The sequence below is a fragment of the Triturus cristatus genome, chromosome 8, assembly GCF_964204655.1.
Source record: "Triturus cristatus chromosome 8, aTriCri1.1, whole genome shotgun sequence".
Classification (NCBI taxonomy): Eukaryota; Metazoa; Chordata; class Amphibia; order Caudata; family Salamandridae; genus Triturus; species Triturus cristatus.
In genome coordinates, this window is record NC_140591.1 from 1,198,613,086 (window position 1) to 1,198,638,451 (window position 25,366).

At 45.9% G+C, this 25,366-nt stretch overlaps 1 protein-coding gene across 6 annotated transcripts in view; it reads left to right on the forward strand.

Annotated features, from left to right (window-relative positions):
* UBE3A (ubiquitin protein ligase E3A) overlaps positions 1-25,366 on the forward strand; it is a 276,799-nt gene that overhangs the window by 197,586 nt on the left and 53,847 nt on the right. For all 6 annotated transcript variants that reach the window (XM_085622883.1, XM_085622887.1, XM_085622886.1 and 3 more), the window contains one exon: positions 21,683-21,847. In XM_085622883.1, coding sequence (XP_085479009.1) covers positions 21,683-21,847 — 165 coding nt within the window. The remainder of the gene's footprint in view (positions 1-21,682; positions 21,848-25,366) is intronic.

Consider the following 25,366-nt stretch of genomic DNA (forward strand, 5'->3'; position numbering starts at 1 on the left):
TTGGACACCGCGGACTCACTGGGTAGGGCGATTTGTATGACTGTGGCGCTTCGTCGCCACGCGTGGTTGAGATCTGCCGGGTTCTCGCCAGATGTCCAAAGCTCGCTCATGGACATGCCCTTTGATGGCACTCGCCTGTTTGGCGATAAGGCCGACAGTGCACTGGAGCGTTTTAAGGACTCTCGGGCCACGGCCAAGTCCTTGGGTCTTTCTGCAAAAAGCCCGGCCACTCCTGGTTTTCATTCCTTTCGTGGCCACGGCAGAGGCGCCCAGGCACGTTCCTTCAGCAAGCCTGTGAGGAACCAGCTTCAGCACGGCTTCCGCAGGGGCGGGTCTGGGAATCAGCGCGGGGGTCAGTCCACCTCCGCCCCGCTGCTTCTACCTCCAAACCTTCCTAATCCGAGCTTTGTGGAGCACTCAATAACGTTGAGTGGCAGGATCCGCCACCACCTCCCCCACTGTCACGATATCACATCGGACAATTGGGCGTTGCAGATCATCCACAAGGATTACTCCCTTTCCTTTCAGTCCTCCCCTCCAGCCATGCCACCTCGGTGCCACCGCATGTCGAGGGAACACTTGGTACTTCTCCAGCAGGAAGTCACGGCCCTCTTGGCCAAGGGGGCCGTCGAGGGCGTTCCTGGGCCGGAAGTAGGGAGTGGTTGTTATTCCCACTACTTTCTGGTCCCCAAGAAGGACAAAGGGGGCCTGCGCCCCATCTTGGACCTCTGGAACGTCAGTCGCTTCCTCCGGAAGTAGAAGTTCACAATGCTGACTCTGGCTCAGGTCCTGGCTGCCCTCGACCCTGGAGACTGGATGGTAGCGTTGGACTTGCAGGACGCATATTTTCACATCCCCATCCTGCCGGCCCACCGGTGTTATCTGCGGTTCACGGTAGGCCCGGGGCATTTTCAGTTTGCTGTGCTCCCCTTCGGCCTTACCAGCCCCCCTCGGGTGTTCACGAAAGTGATGGCGGTGGTCGCAGCTCATCTGTACAGGTCAGGAGTGTCAGTCTTCCCTTACCTCGACTGGTTGTTGAAGGCGGGCTCGTCTCAGGCAGTTGTCTCCCACCTTCAGACTACGGCCGACCTCCTGCACTTGCTGGGGTTCACCATCAACGTGCCAAAGTCGCACCTGAGTCCCTCTCAGAAGCTCCCCTTCATCAGAGCGGTTCTGGGTTCAACGCGGTTTCAGGTTTATCCTCCCGAGCAGCGAGTCCGGGATATTCAGGCTATGATTCCGATCTTTCAGCCTCTATCCCGGGTTTGTAACGATGACCCTCCGGCTCCTGGGCCTGCTGGCCTCCTGCATTCTGCTCGTGAAACATGCCAGATGGCATATGCGGGCTCTGCAGTGGGACCTGAAGTTCCAGTGGGCACAGCATCAGGAAAGCCTGTCCGATCATGTCCAGATCTCGGAGGGCACTGCACGACAATTGTAGTGGTGGCTCACGAATCGCGATTGGGTCAATGGCGGATCCCTCTCCCTTCCCCAACCGTAGCACACAGTGGTGACGGATGTGTCCCTCCTGGGATGGGGTGGCCACTTGGGAGAGGCGGAGATCAGAGGCCTCTGGTCTCTGGCGGAGTCCTGGCTCCATATCAGTTTTTTGGTGCTACGGGCGATCCGACTTGCACTGAAGGCATTCCTTCCCTCTGTCCGTGCAAGTGTGGTGCAGGTGTTCACAGACAACACCACCGCCATGTGGTATTGCAACAAACAGGGCGGGGTGGGGTCCTGGACCCTATCTCAGGAGGCTCTGCACCTCTGGACATGGCTGGAACATCAAGTCATCCCCATGAGTCAACACCTGGCAGGTTCTCTGAACGCCAGGGCGGACGAACTCCGCTGCAGTTGCTTGATGGATCACGAATGGTGTCTGCACTCAGACGTGGTGCAAGGTCTCTTTCAGCAGTGGGGAGAGCCTTGGTTAGATCTATTCGCCACTGAAGAGAATGCGCAATGTCATCAGTTCAGTGGGTTGGAATTTCCAAGGCGGCACTCGCTCAGCAACGCTTTTTGTCGCAAGTGGAGTTGCGGTCTGTTGTACGCCTTTCCGCCTATACCACTTCTGCCCAGAGTGCTGAAGAAGATTCGGCACAACTGGGCCCACGTCATCCTTGTGGCTCCGGATTGGGCACGAAGATACTGGTATCCGGAGCTACTCAGCATGGCGGTCGACCCCCCCTGATCCATCTGCCTCTTCGGGAGGATCTTCTGTCGCAGCAGCAGGGGACGGTCCTTCACCCAAACCTGTCCAGCCTCCACCTCCATGCGTGGAGATTGAGCGGCGATAGTTGATAGCTTTCGATTTTCCTCCCGAAGTCTGTGATGTCAATCTGGCAGCCAGGCGTCCCTCCACTAAGACTGTATACGCCTGCCGGTGGAACAAGTTTGTGGCATGGTGCGCAGCAAAGTCTGTAGATCCCCTTTCTGCCCCTCTTTCTGAGGTCCTTCTGTTCCTACTGTCCTTGGCCCAGCAGGGCTCTCCTCTGGGCACTATCAAAGGTTATCTTTCGGCCATCTCCGCCTTTCTGAGGCTTCCAGATCAGCCTTCTCTCTTTAAGTCCCCAGTTGTGACCTGTTTCCTGAAAGGCATTACGCACACGTTTCCTCCTGTGCCGTTCACAATGCCTCAATGGGACTTGAATCTTGTCTTGACCTATCTGATGTGCGCTCCTTTTGAGCCCCTTCATAACTGTCCTTTACGTCTTCTCACTTTAAAGACGGCCTTCCTGGTAGCTATCACCTCTGCCAGAAGAGTGAGTGAGCTCCAGGCTCTTTCTTCCAAACCTCCTTTCCTTTCTGTTCATCCGGGCAAGGTGGTTTTACAGACCCGTCCTTCTTTCTTGCCAAAGGTTCACACCCTTCCACATCAGGCAGACCATCACTTTGCCCACCTTCCTTACGCCTCAGCATCCTTCGAAAGAGGAAGAGAGGCTCCACCATCTGGACCCAAAACGTGCGCTTTCGTTCTACCTGCAGCGCAGACGACCGTTCCAGCTCTTTGTTGGCTACGTGGGCGCCAAAAAAGGTCGGGCTTTGCACAAGCGGACCATCTCTCGGTGGGTCGTTCTCTGCATCAGGGCCTGTTACTCGTTGGCTAAGAAGGAGCCTCCTGTGGGGCTGGGTGCCCATTCTACCAGGGCGACGACCACCACTACTGCCTTGGGACGCGACATCCCCTTGCAGGACATTTGTCAGGCAGCTACGTGGGCCTCGCTGCACACGTTTACCAAACATTACTGCCTTGACAGTCCGGTCCGGAGAGACTGCTTCTTTGGCTGTTCTGTTCTCCGTGACTTTCTGGTGTAATCTTGTTCGCAGAACTACCACTGGGGTTGGTATTGCTGGGGTATCTATTCTAAGGTAAGGAATCTATCACTAACGTGCCTCTTTCAGATGCACAAGTTACTACTTGTGTAACGATATATCTGTAAGAGACATTAGTTAGTGATAGTTCCTTACCGCCCCACCCATCCTCCCCGTTCTGCTAACTGATTTTTTGGGTTAAGGTCATCCCTTTCAGGGCCTTAGTTTCTTGGCACCACTGGTCAGTTTCTTGCATAGCTCTACGTTCCTGGCGTGTACAGAACTGACGTCAGCGCAATTGGGTGGCGCCTAAGTAGTCTCCGTGACGTCATCTCTGCGCTTACAACGCCAGCGATGGACGCGGAGCCGCACAACGCCACCTACAGACGCGCAGGGGTACTGCTAGCAAAACTTTCTGGATCCACTCTGATGCCTGGGATATTCTAAGGTAAGGAATCTATGACTAACCATTGTCTCTTACAGATGTATCGTTACACAAGTAGTAACTTGTGCATCAATTCCACCTATAACTTGCTCAACTGTCATGCACTTCTTGTGGCCTCAAATATTACATCACTTATGACATTTTCAATGACATTATTGATAACTTCTCAAATTACATCACTTGTGACTTCTTCCAGTCTCTGCTGTTTAAATTACTCTACCAACCAGTACAGAATTTCAGATATGAAAGTAGGTACTTGGTGGTACATGATCATGTAAAAAATAAATTATCCTTCCTACACACAAGCATCCTTGGGATAACTAGGCTCTTCCTAAGCACAGCCTTCGCCCTGTACTAAACACTTTGTGCATAGTCAACCTCATGTGGGCAATAAGACAGGCAAGGTCGGAAAGCCCCTACTGCACACGGTCTTCACCCTGTGAACTCCTCTTTATGTGGAACCCCCTCCATGAAGTAACTGATGTCCAATTACATGGCATCGTCCCTACTATGCACAGATTTTCCCTTCACGCCCACTCACGGCCTCTTAGGAGAGAGTAGGTACCTACCATGTACAACCTTCACCCTATACCAAAGCTATTACAGCTAGGCGACCTTTTGTGGGCAGTCAGAGACCTGAGTCACTAAGTCTCTGTTGCGCCACATGTTCACCCTGTGTGCAACCATTGACTGAGAGCTCACTCATTTCATACAGCCGAGAGGCATTAAGAGGTTAAGCATATTCCAAAAGCATACACCGATTAGCAGTAAATAGGCTGTAGAAGATTGGGTCTAGATGTACCTTGCTGAATAACTTCCAGTATAAATATATACCAAACTGCTACATTCATTGGATGATGTCACTGGGTGATGCCATAAATGATGTAATTTGAGTTTTCATCAGTGATCTCATCAGTGATGTAATTTGTGAGGTCATAAGCAGTGCACGGCGGGCTGCAAGTTCTAGTTCGCGCAGTAAACTAGAACTGGCAAATTTCAATTTATTTTTATATTGATAGGTTTTATATTATTCAATGGGGGTTATATATATATCTGTACATAAATGCATCCCAAATTCAAAACCGGAACACCAGCAGACCACTCCATAGTTGCTAGTAGTTTATTTCATTTCCTGGTCAGAGATCTGCTCTCTCCCTCTGCAGCTCCGCTGTTAAGTACCGCTGCCCTATGCACTGCTTGTGCAGGTAGGTAGGTGTTCGAGGCCCTCCTGCAACCGCAGGCTCCTCTCTACGCCTCATCTCTGGTGGTCCAGTGGGAGAGCCTTGCTCTTCTGCTGGTTCCACTACTGTCTGTGCCCGTTTTTTTGTCTCTACCTTCTGTCTTTATTATTGTGCCTGTTTTCCTGTCTTTTGCCTCTGTATTTGTTTTGGTTATCTGTTGCCTTGTCTCTCTCTATTTTCTGCCCGTTTTCCCTTTCCTGTTGCCCCCGCGGCCCCTCCCCCCTGCTGCTTCCCACTCCCAGCTGCACTTCCCTTCCCTATTTAATGGCGGCCGTGCGACCCACCCGCGACCAGCGCCAGGGGTCCTGGTTCTCCGACCACCCACCGCTACGACTCAGCTGCCCTCCTCGCACTCAACCCCGGAAGGAACAACTGCAGCTGTCCACTCTGAACACCACCCACTTCCAGTTCTTCTGTTGAACCTTCACCACTCTCAAGACCCCCATGGCCGCCGCCCCCACCCCGGACGCCCATACCACGAAAGCACTGAAGTGCATCCTCAACGTGCGCTCCCCGCCAGACGTCGCCTTCTTCATGGAAACCTGGACCAACGCCTCCTCTGCCCCGACATCCCCTACGGATACAATATCCAGAGCAAGGACAGCTACAACCACACAGGAGGAGGACTCTCCATCATACACAAGAGCTCCCTCCGACTGTCCACCACGGGGACTCCTCCACCACCACCGAACACCTCTATTTCCAGATCCAGCCCAGCCCTAGAACCACTCTTCGCGGCACCCTCGCCTACAGACCCCACGCATCGTTCGCCAGTACCATTGCTGACCTCTTCTCACCCCACGCCATGGACTACATACTCATCGGAGACCTGAAACTTCACATAGACATCCTCAGCGACCCCCAACTCCACCACCCTCCTGGACAACCTCGCCAGAATCTGACTAAAACAGCTCGTCACCACCCCTACCCACAAGGTAGGACATACCCCATCTTTTCAAGTGGGAACAACGTCCGCTTCAGCCACACCACTCAGCCCCTCTGTACCGACCACCACTGCATACACTTCTCTTTCAGCACCGTGACAGCTCTCAAACCTACTCTTCGCCCTCCGTAAAGGAAATGGAACAAGGTCGCAAAGGAGCACTTCAACTCCACCCTCAGCTGCGACCCTCCACACACCTCGACTGACTGCAACTCTGCAGCCAAGGAACTACACCGCTAGATCACCAAACGCGCAGACAAACTTGCACCCCTTCGGACCACGGAGAGACCACGCTCCCTGAAGGCCACCTGGTTCACCACCGACCTCCAAGTGGCCAGACACTCTTTCAGATGCCTTGAAATACGATGGAGAAACAGCAAAACCACAGAAGACCTGACCACTTACAAGAATGCCATGACCTAATACCACCAACGTATCAGATCCACAAAGAAGACTTTAATCCGGAACAAAATCCTCACCAACTCCAGCAACTCGAAGGAACTCTTCATCATCATCCAGCAGTTTACCAAGCCCACCAGAGAAACCATGGACGCCACTCCCTCCCACGACCTCTGCAACAAGCTCTGCTCCTACTTCCACCGAAAAATCAAAGCCCTCTACGACCACTTCAGTGAGAAGACTCCAGACACCACCCTTCCATCCTGCGATGACAGCCGGCCCACCATCACCACCTGGACCCTGGTCAACACCAAAGATACCACCTTGACCATGAAGAGCACGCACACAGGAGCCCCCACGGACCCCTGCCCTCCGCACGTCTTCCACAGAGCCAACGCCGCCATAGCACCCCAGCTATGACGCACCATCAACACCAACTTCGAATTCGGCACTTTCCCCGATGACTGGAAATGCGCAGAAGTCAAGGCCCTCCTCAAGAACCCTCTGCAGACCCGACGGACCTGAAGAACTACCGGCCCATCTCTCTCCTTCCCTTCGCAGATAGTCACCAAGAAGATAGTCAACACCCAGCTGACAAACTTCATCGAAGAGAACTCTATCCTCGACCCCTCCCACAGCACCGTGATCAGCATCCTAGCCACCAAAGATGAAATCTGCCTGCTCTTCGACAAAGGCCACACTGAGCCCTCCTCCTACTGACCTCTCCGCACCCTTCGACAGTCTCCCACCTCACCCTCGCAGCCAGACTCCACGACACCGGAGTACAGGGAACTGCCCTCGACTGGCTCCGCTCCTTCCTCCATTGCAGAACCCAAAGGATCAGACTCCCGCTTTTCCTCTCCGAACCCACAGAGATCAACTGCGGAGTACCACAAGGATCATTGCTCAGTCCCATGCTTTTCAAGATCTACAAGGCCCCCCTTGCTGCCATCGTCAGACAGCATGGACTCAGCATTGTATCCTCCACCGATGACACCCAGCTCATACTCTCCCTCACGAAGGACCCCGAAACCACCAGACTCAGTTTCCAGGAAGGGATGAAAGATGTCGCAGCTTGGATGAACAGCAGCTGTCTGAAAATCAACTCTGGGATGGCATAAGTCTTCGTCCTTGGATCCAACCCATCATCATGGAAAAACCCCTGGTGGCCCACCACCCTCGGAACCTCGGCCTCATACTCGCCTCCTTCCTCACTGTGACCCGACAGATCAACGCCGTCGCCTGCTTCAAGACCTTCAGGTGGCTCTACCCCCCTCCCCTGAAGCCGGATAGACCGTCACCCTCACACTCATAACAAGCAGTCAAGACTACGGAAACGCCCTCTACGCTGGAATCCACAAACCACTGCTACGCAAACTCCAGACCATCCGGAACACCGCAGCCAGACTCGTCCTCTGCATCCCATGATACGAGCACATCACCCAACACCTGCGAGACCTCCACTGGTTCCCCGTTGAGAAGAGAGTAAACTTCAAGCTACTCACCTGCGCCTACAAATCCTTCCACAACACCGGACCCAAATACCTAAACGAAAGTCTCCTTCCACGTACCCAAAAGAAACCTGCTCCACTGACCTCGCCCTAGCTGAAACCCAGTGCATCTGCAGAACCAGAGCGGGTGGAAGAGCCTTCTCCTACACCGCAGCCAAAACCTGGAACGAGCTCCCAGTCAACATCAGACGCTCCCATACCCTGCACACCTTCACGAAGAGCCTCAAGACTTGACTCTTCGGCTGACTGGCAGCTGCACTCCCCCAGCCCCCCCTCTAGCGCCTTGAGACCCTCACTGCTTTAAATCCCCTGATTGATTGATTGATTGATTGATTGATTGATTGATTGATTTCCTCAGTGCAAAGTCAGGATGATATATTTAAATACATACTGTGTGTGCGCTGGGCAAATCTGTAAAGTTATTTTCAAAACAGGTTGCTTCTCTGCTTTGCTTAAATGTAGGGAAAGCCTAGTGAGGCAGTTTCCATAAGTGACATAGAAACAAATCGTGGATAGTGAGTGTGATTGAGGAGCTAGACACTTAACTTTGTGTGAATATTAATTAAATTAATATTGTTTTAGAAGCACAGCCATCTTCTCTCCTAAGTGGCTAAATAAAGATCACACCAGTCCAGTGCTATCTTGTACGAACTAATGTGTGTGTGCTAATCTTATATGCTGCATTCTATGAGCTTCTGCCTCATAAATTGCTTAATCAGTTGCCTTCTCAGTTCTTGAAGTAAATTGTTCAAGGCTTTCATTATATCCCGAAGAGTGCTCATTTCTCAAGAAATGGGGCATTTCAAAGGGATGGGCTTCTTACTGCATAGCTTTTGTTTCTCACTGATTACAACATGAGCCTAGGCTTGTATTGTTTTGTGCAGAAATTCGCAGCCTATGTTACGTTTGGAAAGTGTACTACACTGTCTGAGGAAGAGTGTGCTGTTGTTGCAGGTGCCCGGAACCGTAGAATTCTTATTACGTTACTCTGTACAACACTGAAGACAAAATAAATGTCATTGTTTGTGAAATATAGTGCCAGGGCTTAGGCCTAATCAGACCTTTCATTTATGAATGTTGAGATGAGTGTTCCTATATTTAAGGATGGCAGAAATAAAATGTGATCTGGGAAATTACTCACTTAAATGTGGCATCAGGGTGGATGCTTGGAGAGCAGAATGATTCTAAGATGCATACTACACTTCGTAGTATTTTGTGGGCATTTGATATTGAGAAGGTTGTGTGAGTAAGAGACTTCATGAGTTATATGCTACAATTATTAGCATAATAGGATGTCTGCTGTTGCCTGTATGCATTAGCCATTTGGCTTTCATGCTTTTTTTATGTCCAGCAGGTTTCTGCTTTGTGTAGTGGGAATCTAATAATTTTTTATTTTGCTCAGGGATGTTTGTGTCAATAGCTTACATATAGTTGACATCTGTAAGTTTAACTGCCAGAGAAATAAGTCTCAAATTATAAATGGTATTGCTGTGCAAACCTATAAAAATATGTTCTGTATGGTCTCGTATGTTTTGGGGGTCGTATCAGATCCAGATATCTGTAAGTTTAACTGCCAGACACTAAGGGACTTAAGCAATCTAGGAGCATATTTTGTAAATAATTTTCAAATTATAGATGGGATTGCTACATAACCCTATAAAAATGATTCTGTATGGTCTCATATGTTTTGTGGGTCTTCTCAGATCCTGAAGTTACTCAAGTCAAGAACAAAATTGAAATGCCTTTCTAGGGTGGGATAGAAATTAGTATACCTCTCTTTCGCAGAGTTTTTTGGGAAGAGGTCTTTGCCTCTGAGAGAAATGCCGTTTCCAGTGGCGATCAAAGATTTAAAGAACAAACGTAACCTCTTTACTCCAGTTTGTCTAATGTGTGAACTTTACATCAAAGTAAATAGTACACTTATTGGTGCATGTTGGGAATTTATGATTTGGGCTGGTTGATGTAGTCATTTAGATTCTGTAAATCTGTGACAATTTGTAAAAATATGTAAATCTGTGCTAATCTTTGAAATCAACAATCTCTAGATTTATGCATTTTCTATGACTCAAGCCTCACATATTTCAAGTCTGTGTGTGCTACATTAGTACTACAGCCTAAATCTTTTATAATTCCTCACTTGCTACACTCTTCAAATTTAAAGATCATTTCACTGTAACTTTTCCGGTATATTCAAGTTAGGAAAATCTAAGTTGAATGCTCACTCCTCCTTTTACTATAATATGTTAATGTTTCTTTCTCATCCACAGCTCACATATTCTAGCAGCAAAATAAGGCGTGTGCAAATAAATAACCAGTGTACCTATGCTTGTAGCTAATATGTATTACCCTAACCAGATGTAATTATGGAAAATAGCAACCACATACCTGCAACTGCTCTTGCAGAAAAGGATTGAGACCAACCTTTGAACATGTTTGGCAGAAACAGGCAGGCAATTATTTTGGGAGGATTCTCCAACTTGCTTAATGCAGGAAATAAAATGGAAGCCCAGATTGTTGTCCAGATTGATGCTTTTTAGATCCCATTCCACCTTGGACTTTGATTATCCAACATTTAGAACAGTATTTAGATGTTGGGTGATAGTATGCTGCTGCTCCTCAAAATTCCTGAATAATCGCTATACCTTGAACCCCTCACAAGATGTGTGGTTCTGTTTAATTATCAGGGCCAGCTGACGTAAGTTGATCACAGAAGTTTTATAATTGGTTAGATAAACCAGAAAAGGATAAGTTAAAGTTGACCTTATTTGAATATAATATGGGCTTTAAGCAGTTGCTTGACGCCAAACTCATGGGACATTCTCATTGTAAATGACCATAATGTTGAAGAGATGCATTGGGATAATGGTGATTATTGATAAGTAAGCTTACCACCCTAGCATACACTGTATACAAATTTGCTAACAAAATAACACTTGCTGCATAAATCAAATTCAGTGATGTTCTTTACATATTTGAGAGGGAAATGTTATGTTTTTTTTAAATAGTGGTCTAGGACAATGCAAAGTTGTATATTATGGGTTCACAATTATTTTAGACTGGTCAGCCTTAGGGTGATCTTGCCCCTAAACCTTTTGTCTTACTCCTCTAGATTTTTCTGATTTAGTTTTTATTGGCCTAAAGACTCTGTTTACTTACCGCTGCTAACAATTTCAACACATTAGTCATCCCTGGGGTTTGCCCTACACAGCCCATAGGGCAGGGTGCACCATGGTTAAAAACTATTAATGTGTTTTTTAAAATTATTTTGCAACATGGATCAGTTTCTGGATTCACATTCTATGCATTATTCATCCATCTAGTGGTTAGGTCTGAAATTTACCTTTTTTTTCTTCTTTTGTGTTTTTTTGGGGCCTCGTTGACCACAATTTGTCAGTATGCCCATCCCCTTTGTGATGTCAGATGGCACCCGGATGTTCTTGTGCGTAGTCGCCATCTTCCGATTCTTTTTTCCACCGTTGGCTCTGGAAACAACGGAGGAGCTCTGGAAGTTTATCAGAAAATTTTAATTTTTGGGAAGACCGAACTATTCACCAAAGACCGCAAAAGAAATGTGTGAGAGGGAGGACTCTTCTCTCTTGCTTCAGACGGGGCACCCCGCGGGTACCAGCCACGGGGTGGAGAACGAGGACAGGTAGGGGACATGGAAAGTACCCTTTTTAAATGGTACCCCAGCTGCCACCACAAATTGGCGCAAAGGGACTCCCACGAGTTCTGCAACCTCTGTCTCCCAAAGGACCATCAAGAGGATGATTACAAGGCTTGCGTCCCATTCATTCCAAAAACGCTTAAGGCACGCCGAAAACAGAGGCTGGAACACTACACCATGTCAAAGTCAAAGTTTGCTTTATTCGGTTAAAATTTTAAAACCATCAAAGCACAGAACAGTAATTCATTGTACAGGTAAATGCAATTACAAAAAAATGTTAACAAAAAATAAATACAATACAATTTGCCACTAAATACAATAAAAGTATGTCTTTCAATTAATTCAGCCATATTACCATCTATAAAATCATTTCTCCTTCAAAATTCCATCTTCAACGGTTTGTTAAGCACAATACTCATTGGAAAATGAGGGGAATAACTAAGTGGACTGAGCCCTATTTCTACATCTTATAGCACCCACGATGAAGCTCGCAACCCCAAAACAAATCAGAGGAGACTCCAACATTTGTAGATAGGCCAACGCAGGCCTTACTTGCTCAAATTGACGATTCTTAAAAATCGGAAGAATATATTTTTTACGCTGAGAAGAGTAAAATTTACAAAAAACTAACATGTGCAACATATTTTGTTCAGAAATGTTGTCACAAGGACAAGGCCCCAAAGTTCCCTCTTTGAAAAAGCCTTTGGGGTAGGCCAAAAGCCAAGGGAGCATACCATGCTTAAACCTTATTAGCAAAAACAGATGGAAAGGTTTGTTAATATAGGTTAAGTAAGGCTGGATCTCACCACCTAAACTTAACATGACAAACCTCCTAACTGTCGGTTTCCCCAACTCATCTCCTTCCCTTGACAACATTGCTCTAGTCAAAAATTGGGTCTTAAGGGCCTTGATTTTCTCTTTACTCAGCGCACAAGGACTGTTAAACAATTCTCGACAGCCAAGTGACTTCAGGTTGTTTTTAATATAGCAGATCCATGGGATGGACATAGCTTCATCTAGGGACAAGCAATCTTGAATAATTTGTTGGTTTAGATTTGGTGGCTGCTGCGCCCAAACTCTAAGCCAACCTAATAACGGGGCCACAGATATTTGGTCAGTGAGATATCCCACCCCCAGGTCCTCATGTATGTTAAAAATTGGTGCAGAAGGGGGAAGAGACAACAGTTTCCGAAAAAAAGTATTTTCTACTGTTTGGATGTCAGGTGAGGCCTTATAACCCCAGACCTCACTACCATATAGGGCCATGGGAATACACTTAGCTCTATAGATTTTCATAAGAGCAGGAAGCGGTTTACACCCCAAACGCTTTGCAAAGCCCAACAGAGCACCTGTAGCTCTAGCAAGGTTATTCTTTTTCTCAGCACGTTGCATGACCCAAGATATTCTATCGTCAAATACAATCCCTAAATATGGGAAGGTCTGCACTTTTGTTAATTCCTGCCCCTAACAGAAAAATTTCACCCTTTTCGCCCTCCCCGTACCTATTGACATGGAATGTGATTTTTTAAAATTTATTAATAAGTCTAAAGAGACCATAAAATCATAAAATCCATTTAAAAGAGCTTGTAAACCTCTCGCGGTTCTTGCCAACAGAACGGTGTCATCCGCATATAGTAATGCAGGGATCATTTTTGAGCCGGCTTTGGGAATATCTTTACTAACCGAGGTTAAAACCACGCCCAAATTATTAATGTAAAGCGAGAAAAGTAGGGGGGCAAGAATGCACCCCTGTCTTACTCCACGCTTTACCTGCCAAGCGTCTGTCTGACTCCCGTCTTCACTATAGCGGACAACTGCGGTAGTGTCCTCGTGGATAACAGCCAAAAAAGAAATCAATACTGGATCAAGCCCAAAAACGGCTAATAAGGCCCATAATTTATGCCGATTTACAAGATCGAAAGCAGTGGACAAATCCATAAAAGCTAAATGGAGGTCCCCCTGCTTAGCGACCGTGTATTTCCCAATAATGAGATGTAAATTAAGGCATTGACCTACAGTACCCTTTCCTTGTCTGAACCCATATTGTAGGTCAGAGATTATAGATTTCTCCTCCAACCACACTGTTAAGCGGGCAAGGACAACTTTACCCATTACTTTCATGGCAGAATCCAAGAGAGAAATAGGCCGATAACAAGCCGGATCTTCTCTTGAACCTTTTTTAAAAAGAGGGACAATAACAGCTTTGCCCCAAGATTTAGGAGCACCGGCCTCGGATGCAGCATTAAAAACACGAGTTAAAAGTTTTGCCCAAAACCTTGAGTCAGCCCTATAAAGGTCCGCGGGAACTCCATCCGGTCCTGGGGCTTTACCTTTTGCCATTGACTCAATGGCCTCCAGGACTTCTTCCTCCTTAAAAAGGATTCTTGAGGCTAATGTACTATCCGCATAATTTACTGGATTAAGTTCTTGAATCTCCGAGTAAAGACCACTAAAATGAGCCACCCATCTGTCTGGCGGGATGAGACATTCTTTGTTAGTATTCTCCAGTTCATCAAAGAGAGGACTATTAATCACCTTCCAGAACTGGCTACTATTTTTCTGGATACTTGCGTCTGACAAATCATCCCATGCCTTATTTTTTAACTGATTTTTCCTGTCCTTTATTGCTTTTTTGTAACATCTTCTAGTCTCTGCTATCTTACTAGGGTTGTTACCGGATTCTTTCAGTGCCGATAACAGAGCAGAATGAGCACTAGAACAAGCATGGTCAAACCAGTTTTTAAATTTCTTGGGCCTTGGTCACCCATGACTGGTAAGATTCCCCACAACTTGTTTAGTTATTCTATCAAAGGCACCCAGAATAACCCTCGGTTGTGCCACTGCCGAAAGACACAGACTAAAATCCTCTTTTTTACTTTCGTATAAGTTTTCAAGGAAATCGGCCGGGGTAATAACATCCCATCTCAATCGTCTTCCCTGACTAGTAGTCTCTAGATTTATGTTGGAGATCGAAGGCAAGGGAACATCTTTCCTCAAGGCCTTAACTTTGATTTCCAGAGTAAGAGGATTATGATCACTTGAGGCATTTTGCGTAACGCGAAAAGTGCCCAGTAAGTTCATCAGAATGCGAGATACGAAGATGTAGTCAATTGTACTACAATGGCCTTGACCCGTAAACGTAGGGACGGGAACCAACAAGTCTTGAACAGGCATGTGTAAATGATAAGCCGATACCATACTCTCTAAATATATCCCACCCTTAGAATGTTCAAAATGGATAGCCTCTTGCGGGCAAAAATCGTGATGGTTATTTGCAAAACAATTAAGATGACATACATGAATATTAAAATCGCCAAAAAGTAAAAGCAAATAAGGTTTAACGTTAATTGCATCATACTCGTCCAAAAATCTGAACAGTGCTTTGAGATGCTCTAACTCATCAAGTCTAGTAAATGAGTTATAAAAATTAACCACCAATAATGATGGCAAATTAACACATTCCATTTTCACCGCTAAAATATGAGAAGAATTGGTCACTAACAGCTCCATGCTATATAATAACTTTAGACTAAATAATAACAAAAGACCCCCTCGTGGTCTCCCCATGACAGAAGGCACAGCGTATTTGGTAAAGGACTGATACCCATCCAGGTAGTAAGGATCTGTAGCCTCCCATGTACACCATGGTCAGCACTCAGATGACACAGGTTCCACCGAAGGATATCACCTTGTCTAGCTACGATAACGTTGAGAAAGTAGATACAGCACATGGTGAAGAATCAGACACCAAAACATACATGACCGTCATGAGAAGAAGCAGGTGGCGAAGAAACTGGCGAAATATGCCAAGAAGAAAAGACCTAAGGTAATGAAAATGCTGAAAGGCCCTGAGCCTAAACACTCGGACAATAAGTCCCACAAGGTAGCCTCGGCACCAAAACAATCGTCCACTGAAGGTCAGTTAAAAACAAAGAAGCCGCACAAGTCCCAAGCGTAGGATACTGATGTAGGAAAACTGTACTGAAGCCCTCGATGATTCCATCCTCTCTGGTGGGAGCGTGTGGTAAAACCAAGGCTTTGAAGACAACAAAACCATTGATGCCGAAGAAGAGATCTTCACAGTCCCTCGAGGCAGAAGGGAAGGCACTCTAGGTCGAGAGAAAGAAAAGAAGTCTTGAGGTCGAAACGGCAGCACTCTTACAAAGAAAAAAGGAGTACGATGGTTCCTTAAAGGATTTTTTGTTCCCGCCCAAGTCCTCGACGTCCCTCGACACCGAGGAAGACCAGTCTGTCTTGGTGGCTCCAGCAACACCAGCGCCCCACGAAGAACAAGAGGAGTTCTACAAACTCGAGGAGGCCGAAGATGCAAATGGCTTCGATGAAGAGTTGTGGCAGAATTTTGACGCCAAATCTCCTCAAGAAGCAGTAGACAGCTACCCTTCAAGACCATCACCACCAGACGACCTCTCCATGTGTAACAAACTTTTCAAAAGTCCTGCACAAACTTATGGAGTCCAGCTGGAGAAAGAAAAGGGAGACCTTTGTTTGTTTTTTTCCCCTCGAGACCCTGTTAGAAAGTCTAGGTTTCTCGATAAACCACAACAAGTTGTCACCTCGACCGGAACAGTAAAAGGTGTTCCTGGGAACGACCCTACACTCACAGACAGCCCGAGCATACCCTGTTGCAAAGAGGCCAAGGGCTATCACAGAAAAAGTTCACCTATACCAGAAGGGGCAGTCTTACATTGAGGACAGCCATGAAACTAATGGGCATGATGAAAATATTGCATACTGCTCATAACACATGCAAGACTGCACATGCACCTTACCTAGAATGGATCTGCAACAAATGGTCACAAACCACCAGGCGTTTGGAGGATCTAGTGGTTGTCACAGCAAAGGTACAAAAGGAAGCACAATGGTGGAAATCAAAGAGCCGGACAGTAGGGAGAACATTTGAGAAACCAACTCCAACAGTGACCATCACAACAGATGCATGCCACAAGGGTTGGGGTGCGCACACTGGCAACCAGAAGGTGCGGGGACAATGGAACAGCATGGAGGTACTGAAATACATGAAGTACCTGGAGATGAAAACAGTCTTCCTAACCTTGAAAGCATTCCAAACACACATCACAGGTCAAACTGTACTAATACAGATAACACTACAACAATGTTTTATCTCAACAAACAGGGCGGAACAAAATCATTAACTTTGAGCAAGTTTGCCCCAGAGATATGGCAATAGGCACTACTTGCAAACCGTACACCTACCAGGAAAGGTAAACACAGGAGAAAATATGAAACAGACTAGAAAGTAGCTGCAGCTCTCACAAATGGAAACTGAAAAAGACACTGGAGAAAGTGTTCAGAGCCTAGGGGAGACCAGAAATAGACCTATTTGCAACAGCAAAACAAAAGTGCAAAATGCCAACTCTTCACCTCTAGGTTTCAACACCACCAATCACAGGGAATACCCTGTTAATAAACTGGTCAGGGAGATGGTATTACAACTTTTCGCCAATTCCTTGACTACCAAAGATACTGTAGAAAGCCAGACAACCAGGGACCCACCTCTTCCTCGTAGCATCACAGGTGGCCAGCCAAACTTGATACATAGACTTACTAAAGAGGTCCAGAAGACATGGTTACAATCAAAGCAGAACAGGATCTGCTATGAATGCAAGAGGGGAGTGTGTACCACCCAGAGCCAGCAACACTCAGCCTAGTGGCCTGGCTCCTGAAGATTTTGAATTCAGACACTTCCAACTGCTGCCCAGAACAATGGAAATCCTTAAGGAAGCAACAAAGGCTACTACACGAAAATGCTATGCAGCATATTGGAAAAGATGCATTGACTGGTGCACAAATAGCAGATATATGGAGATAAGGGCAAAACAGGAAACTGTTAAAGTATCTCACTTCTCTGCTAGATAGCAGACCAACATATTCATCCTTAAAGGTACACCCAGCAGCAATAGTAGCCTATACCAGGGGCACTTAATATACTAGTGTTTAAAAGATTCCTAGCAGGAGCTAAAAGAATTGCTCCTCCAAGATCAGGTCCAGCACTGTTGGTGGAACTTAAATACAGTGCAAACGCAGTTAATGACTAAACCCTTTGAATCTATGCACAAGACGGATTTAAAATCACTAACACAAGACAGAGTTTCTAAGCGCAATCACCTCACTACGCAGAGTAAACAAACTGCAGATACTAACAATACAGGAACTATACCTACAAAATACACAGGGACAAGGTGGTTCTCAAAACTAACCCACAGTTCCTGTTAAAGGTTGTAATCCACTTTCATGTCATCTAAAGTATAACTACAGAGTACAACTACCTGCTTTCTTCAAAGACCCTAAAACACAGACAGAAAAAGCCCTATACACATTGGATGTAAGGAGGGCTCTAATGTACTACCCTGAAACTAAAAGGTTTCATAAGGGAAATCAGCAGTTTGTCTCCTTCGCCAAAGCAACCAAGGGCTCACCAGTGACCAAGGTGACAATTCCAAGATGGATTGCGGAAACAATACAAACTTGCTAGTCTAAGACCGTGAAAACACTGCGTGCACGCCTAAGAGCCCATTCAACACAGAAGGGCACAACACTTGCGTTCTTAGCAAACATACCAATAGATGCAATCTGCGCAGCAGCAACATGGGCATCACCGCACATCTTAGCAAAACATTGTGTGGTCTTCCAAACAAACAAAGAAGCACAGGTGGCACAAAGAGTATTACAACACCTGTTTGCTAACACTTCATCATTTCATCCCAACCAACCCACGGGAGGGGATACCGCTACATAATCTAAGGCACAGCATGTGAATCAAGAAAAGGATTCATGCAGCAAAATGATATTGTTACTTACCAATCGGAGTAGTTCTGCAGCTTGAAGAGTTTTCTGGAGTCACCCACCAGCCCGGAAATGGGCGACAACGCAAACAGAAGGGGGAGATGCAGGAACAATCATTAAGCAAACCAGAAAAGAAAGAAAGAAAAAATCCAAAGATCATGACTACACACAGGAGCATCCGTTGTGCAGTCTGACATCACACAGGGTACAGGTATACCATCAAAGGTTGGTCGAAAATCCCCCAAAAAAGAAGAAAAATGGGGACAATTCCGACCCAACCAGTAGATAGCAGAATAATGTACAACATGTGAATACAGAAAACTCTTAAAGCTGCAAAACGTCTCCTACTGGTAAGTAACCATTTTGTTTTACATGTCCTGGTAGTGGAAAAACTCCTAAATTAGTTTTTCACTAATGTAAGGCCTATCACTCCAAATGGATAAAATTGGTTTATCCTATTACGTTTAATAAGTAACCGCGTTTGATTGGGAGCAGGTAGGGATGTTATCTTTACACTCTAGGGAATTGTAATTTAATACCCTCTTTAATAGTAAAGTCGGATTTTAAGTCACAATTCTGAAACTACCACTTTTGGAAAGTTGGCATTTTCTTGTCATAACCATTTGGTGCCTGCATCCTGGGTCATATGACTGGTTGTAGTTGGCCTTTGTGTATTCGTCCCAAGCAGTGAGACAAAGGTAGTCTTGATGTTTACAGGATGGGCAATCCTGCCAGGACGGGAGGAGTAGTTATTCTGCGCTGCAGTTACATTTTAAAATGGGTTTTCTCCAGCAGACTCACGAAGAACTTGACACCAGCCTATTGTCACACCAGACTCCTTGGAGCCTGGGCATGGGAGGTAAGGAAATTCTACTACCAGATGTAATGGAAAGTCTAGAACTTTCTCCCACTTCAAAACTGGCAGCAAGTATAAATATTCGACCCTCAGAACAGCTCTTCAGTACTCTGCTGGACCTGTGAACAATACAGAATGAGGACTTTGCTGCCTCCTGGGGGCTGTGCTGCTTTCTGAGAAGAAAGATTGGACATGCTCCCTTCATTCCAGGCTTAGTGACTCCAAGGGTCACTTGCTGACCTGTTCTTAGCTACAGGGAAACACACAAGATGATGGACAGAATGTTGCACATTGGCAAAACATTAACCCCCAGTCACAGATCTGGGTTTAATACATCGTTATTTTGCTCACCACGCCACCCCAGTTCAGACATGGCCATATGCAAATCAGTCTTGACCCTGTGCCTCATAGGAACAGTCCAGCCCGAACTGCCAGGGACGCAATAAGCTCCAGAGGCCTCCTTGCAACTGCGCAGCTGACCTGCTGCACTGGACCTGCCTGAGCCCTGCTAACCTCTGCTGATGTGAGTCGCAGGAGGGGCCTCCCTAGGTCCTAGACCTTTGGCTTGCATCCAAGAGAACTCCTCTTTGCCGAACTGATGGTTTCAACAAATCCAGCTTGAAGTGACACGAAGTCCTGCACAGCGTCGCTGCAAGCTTCATCAGAACTGACATCGGGGACGCGAAGCCCGGAAAGTCTCGCCGTACAGCTGCAGGCTTCATCGAAACAGACACAAGGCAAAGGAAATTCTCGCTGCTCAGCTGAAAGCTTCCTCGGATGCGACGCCAAGCGACTCAAAGCTGTGACAAACCTCGCTGCTCAGCTTCATTGGAGCTGACACCAACCAACATGAAGCATCGCAAAGCAACAGAGCTGGTTATGCACCAAGGACATAAGGTACAAGTCTAAGCGGGCCAAACTTAGTCCTGTGCCCTGCCTGTGCTCCATTGCAGTCGGCCTGAACTTGTGACTTTGTCCCAGGTTAACTATGTTTATCTAAACCTGTAAAATTCAGTGTCTCCAGTTTTACTGATTGGATTTTTGTCGTCTTGATCTCAACTTAGGGTTTTTAACACCAATCTATTTTTCTAAATTGGTTTGGGATTTTTATTGTGTTGTGTGCTCACTTTATTACTGTTTATGTGATGCATAAGTATGTTAAACATTTTTTCTAAGTTACGCCTGACTGCTTTTGTGCCAAGTCACTAGAGGGCTAAGCACAGTTTAATTTAGTGACTTTTGTGGTTCACCCTGTAAAGGATTGTGGATTTTACTTTAAGTGTTCAAACCTCCTCAACCAGTAATCCAATTTCTCACGTTGATGTTCAGTTGTAGGATTCAATACTTGTGTTTGTGCAGTGTCATTCTGTGATTTTGTGTAACACTAAAATCCCATATAAAAAACTTGATACCAAATTCAACCTCTTTTTAAATTATCCTTGATTGGCCTCTCTTGCCTTTTCCAAATTTGTTTCTATTCCACCTGACTTGGTGCACCTGGGACTCTGCCTGCTGCCAGTATGGAGTTTGAGCTCAGCAACCTAGAAAGCTACACTGTGGCTGAGTTTGAGGGAGTCTGCAGGGGGAGGGGACTTTCAGCAACCAAGAGCTCCAAGAAGCAGGTGCTCCAGAAGGTGCTCAGGGCCTCAGAGGAGGCTCACGAATTTCAGGCTACAGGACAGGAGGAGGATGAAGAAGTGAACATTTAGAAAGGGATGGAAGGGGGCGATAGCAACCCCCGCTTATGGCCCCAGAAGAGATGGAAGGGCCCAAGGCATGAGGTCCCCTGCCAGATCCTGAGCTGACAGTAGCATCTCTGCCCACAGCCTGCCCTCAGCCTGCCCCCAGAGGAACTGGTCGGCAGGAAAGGACAGGTGGGTTAACACTCCCATAAACCAATAACCCAATTTCTCTCTCATCCGTTTAAATCCATGATTTGTAAAGCGCGGCAAATCACCCATGAGGGTCTCAAGGCACTGAATTGTAGGTGCACGAGGAGATGAAGTGATTTTGCCCAGATTCACAGGATATTGACGCTGAGACTCTAACTTGGTTCCCACTGACTCCAAAATTGACAGTGCAGGTCATTACGACACATCCTCTCTATATTTTCCAATGTGAGGGCTCCACTAGCATAGTGGCCAAAACATCCACATAAGTTGATTATACCGCCGGTCTAAAAAATAACCTAATATTGGTAGTATTAAACTACCTTACGATTGAGCTGAATTTGGGAATCACTGTAGCTATGCTTGTTAATTTTTAGGTATTGATGAATAGTTTTTAGGTATACTTGAAATTAAGAGTATCAATTACATTTATTTTCTGATTCAATTGTGTGCAGTTTGTAGGTGTATATTAAGTATGGGGGGATGATTGACCCTGTTAGTGAGCCTTTTACTAAAACGTTTGTGTGAAAGAAACATATAATCAGTAGAATATGCCTACTAGCACGTTTTAAATAACTTTTTTTTGTTTGCTAGGTGTTGTTCCAGAGTTTAAATGAGCTGGAGGATTATGAAGGCAGTGTGGAAGATGATATGATGATCACTTATCAAATATCTCACACTGACCTATTCGGCAATCCAATGGTACATGACCTAAAAGAAAATGGAGATAAAATCCCAGTAACAAATGAAAATAGAAAGGTAATTCATTACTACATTCTTTTTCTTATACAATTTGTGCTCTCTAAATGTTTTCTTATGATACTGAAAAGGGGCTATTGGATTTCAAAATATTTCACTTAAAGGGCAGTTAAATGTAATATTACGGTTTTATTATCTGTATTGCAAAAGTTCTCAAGATGCAGATTTTCTTATTCTTTCATGATATTTTAATAGTCCAGTATCTAAACCCCTTCTCTATCACTATTCGGTTATTTAAGAACCCCTTTGCAACTACATAAGTGTCCATCCATATTTTGAAAGAAAGGCGAAAGCATCACTAGACAATATCAACTATTTAAGGAGGGGCTTTTGCTCTCTGCCTAGCTAGTATAGGAGAACGAAGGCAAAGTCTATATAATTTGTATTGTAATTGCCAGGATCTAGTCTATTTTATAATGAATAGAATGTGCGGAACAGACCATGAAGTGACTGCCATTAATGTCCAACATATTTAATTCCTAATACCTTCTTCAGGCAGACAGTATCAGCATTTACTCAAAGTCCATAATTTTGAGTTTTTACCCAGTCCTTGTTCCATTTGTGGTACATAAACCAATGGTAAGACCAGCTTAGATTTCAGTTTATTAAATGTTTATGCCTTACTGCTAATATTGTTTTTGCAGTGACATTGGGACACCGACTCCCTTTTTAGATTGTTTTTGACTGGCAATCTGGTTCTGATTCAAAGCTTTTTTTTTTTGGTGGTATTTTGTGTTCCTTCAAGAAGCTGTATGTGAAGCTTGGATAGAGCAAATGTAGAAGGGAAGAGGCTATGATACGATTTGCTGTTACGTGCCTCAATTGATTTGTTTGCACTTTGAGGGCAGTGGGACATGGGGAATAGCGAACACATCGTTTTGAATTGTTAATCTAGTCCTACAGGGTTTACAGTTTCAGTCATAGGGTCTGCATTTGTTCATTGTGAACCACAACAAACCTATTCAATCCAAGAAACCAGTTTGACAGTTGAGAAATAGACCCTAGTCTTTGTCAGGGCTCCCCAGGGGGAGTGGGGTGGGATCATGAAGAGTTTGAATACTGTGCCAAATTAGGAGGGTAGTTATAACCCCCCCCCCCCCCCCCCCCTTCCCCCATCTACGACATTGCAACCAGATGAAAATAATCAGTGGCAGTCCCCCTTTGAGTCAGAAATTTCCTATACTGTGTGACCTCTTCTCACAAATCTCTTGAAATACCAAATGGTACAGAGCCTCTTTCTAGAAAATAGATGAAACATTCCAGGCATGCCTTTGATGAGGATTTGTCCAGAGAGTAACTTCAAAAAGAGGATCTGTTTTGAAAGCTGCATCAAGTTCAGTGTGTGGAACATCTTCATATAAAGGATGCAAGACCAAACTTGAGAGTAGTACTCAACTAAAGAGGGCTTTGGAGCTGAGGAATTAGGGGGCAGCATGCTGAAAGACTTCCAAACTCAAAGATGTTGCAAGAGGAATAGAACTTGGGAATCTGTCTTTCGGAGTTGAAGCAAAACAGTCTATACCACTGATTTAGCACACTACTGTTGTGGACCAGACAGAAAGGGCACATATTGATCTAGATATAAAGGCTTATATCAGGTCGATCCTCCACCTTAAATATCTGCCGCCTGCATAGGGTGATGGCATTACACTCCATGCATGATGCTGGACTTGGAGAAAGCTTTTGATACTGTGGATTGAGGATACTAGTTCTCGACCCAGACAGATTTTGGTATTATGGGAAGGCTGCAAAATGTTATCTGTTTCTTATATACTGAGCCACCAGCACTGCTGAAAAGTGGTCAGTGTATCTCCCCACCTCATTTTGCCAGTAAGCAGGGTGACTCTACAAGACTGTCTGTTGTCACCCTTGCTTTCTGCCTTAGCAGTGCAGCCCCTGACCCAGAGACTTGGGCAGCAAGGTCAGGATTGGGGTATCCCGCTAATGAGGAGGGACATATTGGTTCGTATACGGATGACATTTTAACCTACATACAGGTTATCCGGTAGAGTATAACAAGAATACAAGCCATATCGCAGGAGTTCCGTGTTGCCTAGGGACTCGGAATAAGCTAGAATAAGTCCTGCCTATTTCCACTGAGACCAGGTTGTCCCTCACAACACTTCCTAGTAGATTCTTGCCTATTACGGTGGGAGGACCACACCTTTCACTATTTAAGAATAAATATCTATCATGAAACAAGAAACCTAATAGATGGAAATCTTACCAGAGCCATAGCGTCACTGCATTCCCAAATGGCTTTCTGGAACACTTTACTATTCACAGTACAGGGTAGAGTATCTTTATCCAAGATGGTGATGCTCCCGCGTTTGCTCTATTACTTTCATAAGCTCCCAGTCTACATCCCTAAATCTATGTTCTCCACGTTGCATTCAGCGCTGGGGAGTTTCATCTTACATAAGGCGAGGCGGTTAGTCACGCTTTGAAAGCTGCAGTTACCTGTAGAAAAGGGGAGTTGGCAGCTCAGCTGCAGTGGCCTGCACGCTGGTTGGCTGGGAGATTTACTGAGGAACTGGGTCTTCCTGTAGCTACCAGGGCACAGCGGATAGCTCACCAGACTGGCTGTTGCAGCTAGCATAGAGCAGTTTTTGTTGCAGTCTGCAACTCATGCCAGCATTCCCTGATACTCGCCTGAGAGCCCATTGAGTTCTGTTGCTTCATTCACTGATCTGCTGGGCAGGGCAGGAATAAAGGCTTGGGAGGTATCGGGAGTAGTCATGCTTGGGGCATTGTTCCAAGATGTAGCGCTCCTGCCTTATGACCGATAACAAGAAGAACATGAGCTTCGGGCAAGTCCTTGTTCGAGGCTTGTGTACTGTAGATACACATGCTTTGCATACTGCTGCCATTCAGTGTTGGGTCCAGATGTTCGCAAGTTTTTCTTCAAAGAAGTCTTTCCTAGTCACGAGGTAAGGTGACTCCTCCTTTCGGTGATAGTGCGCATGGGCATCTACTCCTTTGTTAGATTGTTTTCTTTCCGCCATCATGTACGGATGTGTATTGCGTCGCTCCAGTTTGAAACCACCCTTCGGATCCCCCTCTGCGCAATCTACTGTACCCTCGACAGTATTGTTATCGTACGCGTTTCCCTCTCTCCGCGTATCGATTCGATTGGGAAAGTTTCCATCTTCGGTCGAAAACATCGTGGGCAGCCTTCCAGCCTAACCATGTCGGTCCAGCCTTCTGCCGACGGAACAGACTCTGTTCCAGTTCTGTCCTCGGTGCCACTCAAAGTTCCCTCTCACCAACCTACACCAAGTCTGCAACTTGTGCCTCTCTACTAGAAAACAAGATTGTGAGGCTTGTCTGTTGTTCAATCGAAAGACTTTGGGATCGTCTGGCTTGCCGACAAAAATGCGGCGCCAAAGCACTCAACATACTCCGGATATCTTCAGAGAAGAATCTGAACAGGAAGAAGCAACCGCTACAGAAGAAGTGGGGGCCTTCTTGGTCCCAGAATCAGATTCAGACTTAGAAATCAAATTGGAGTCCGAGGAC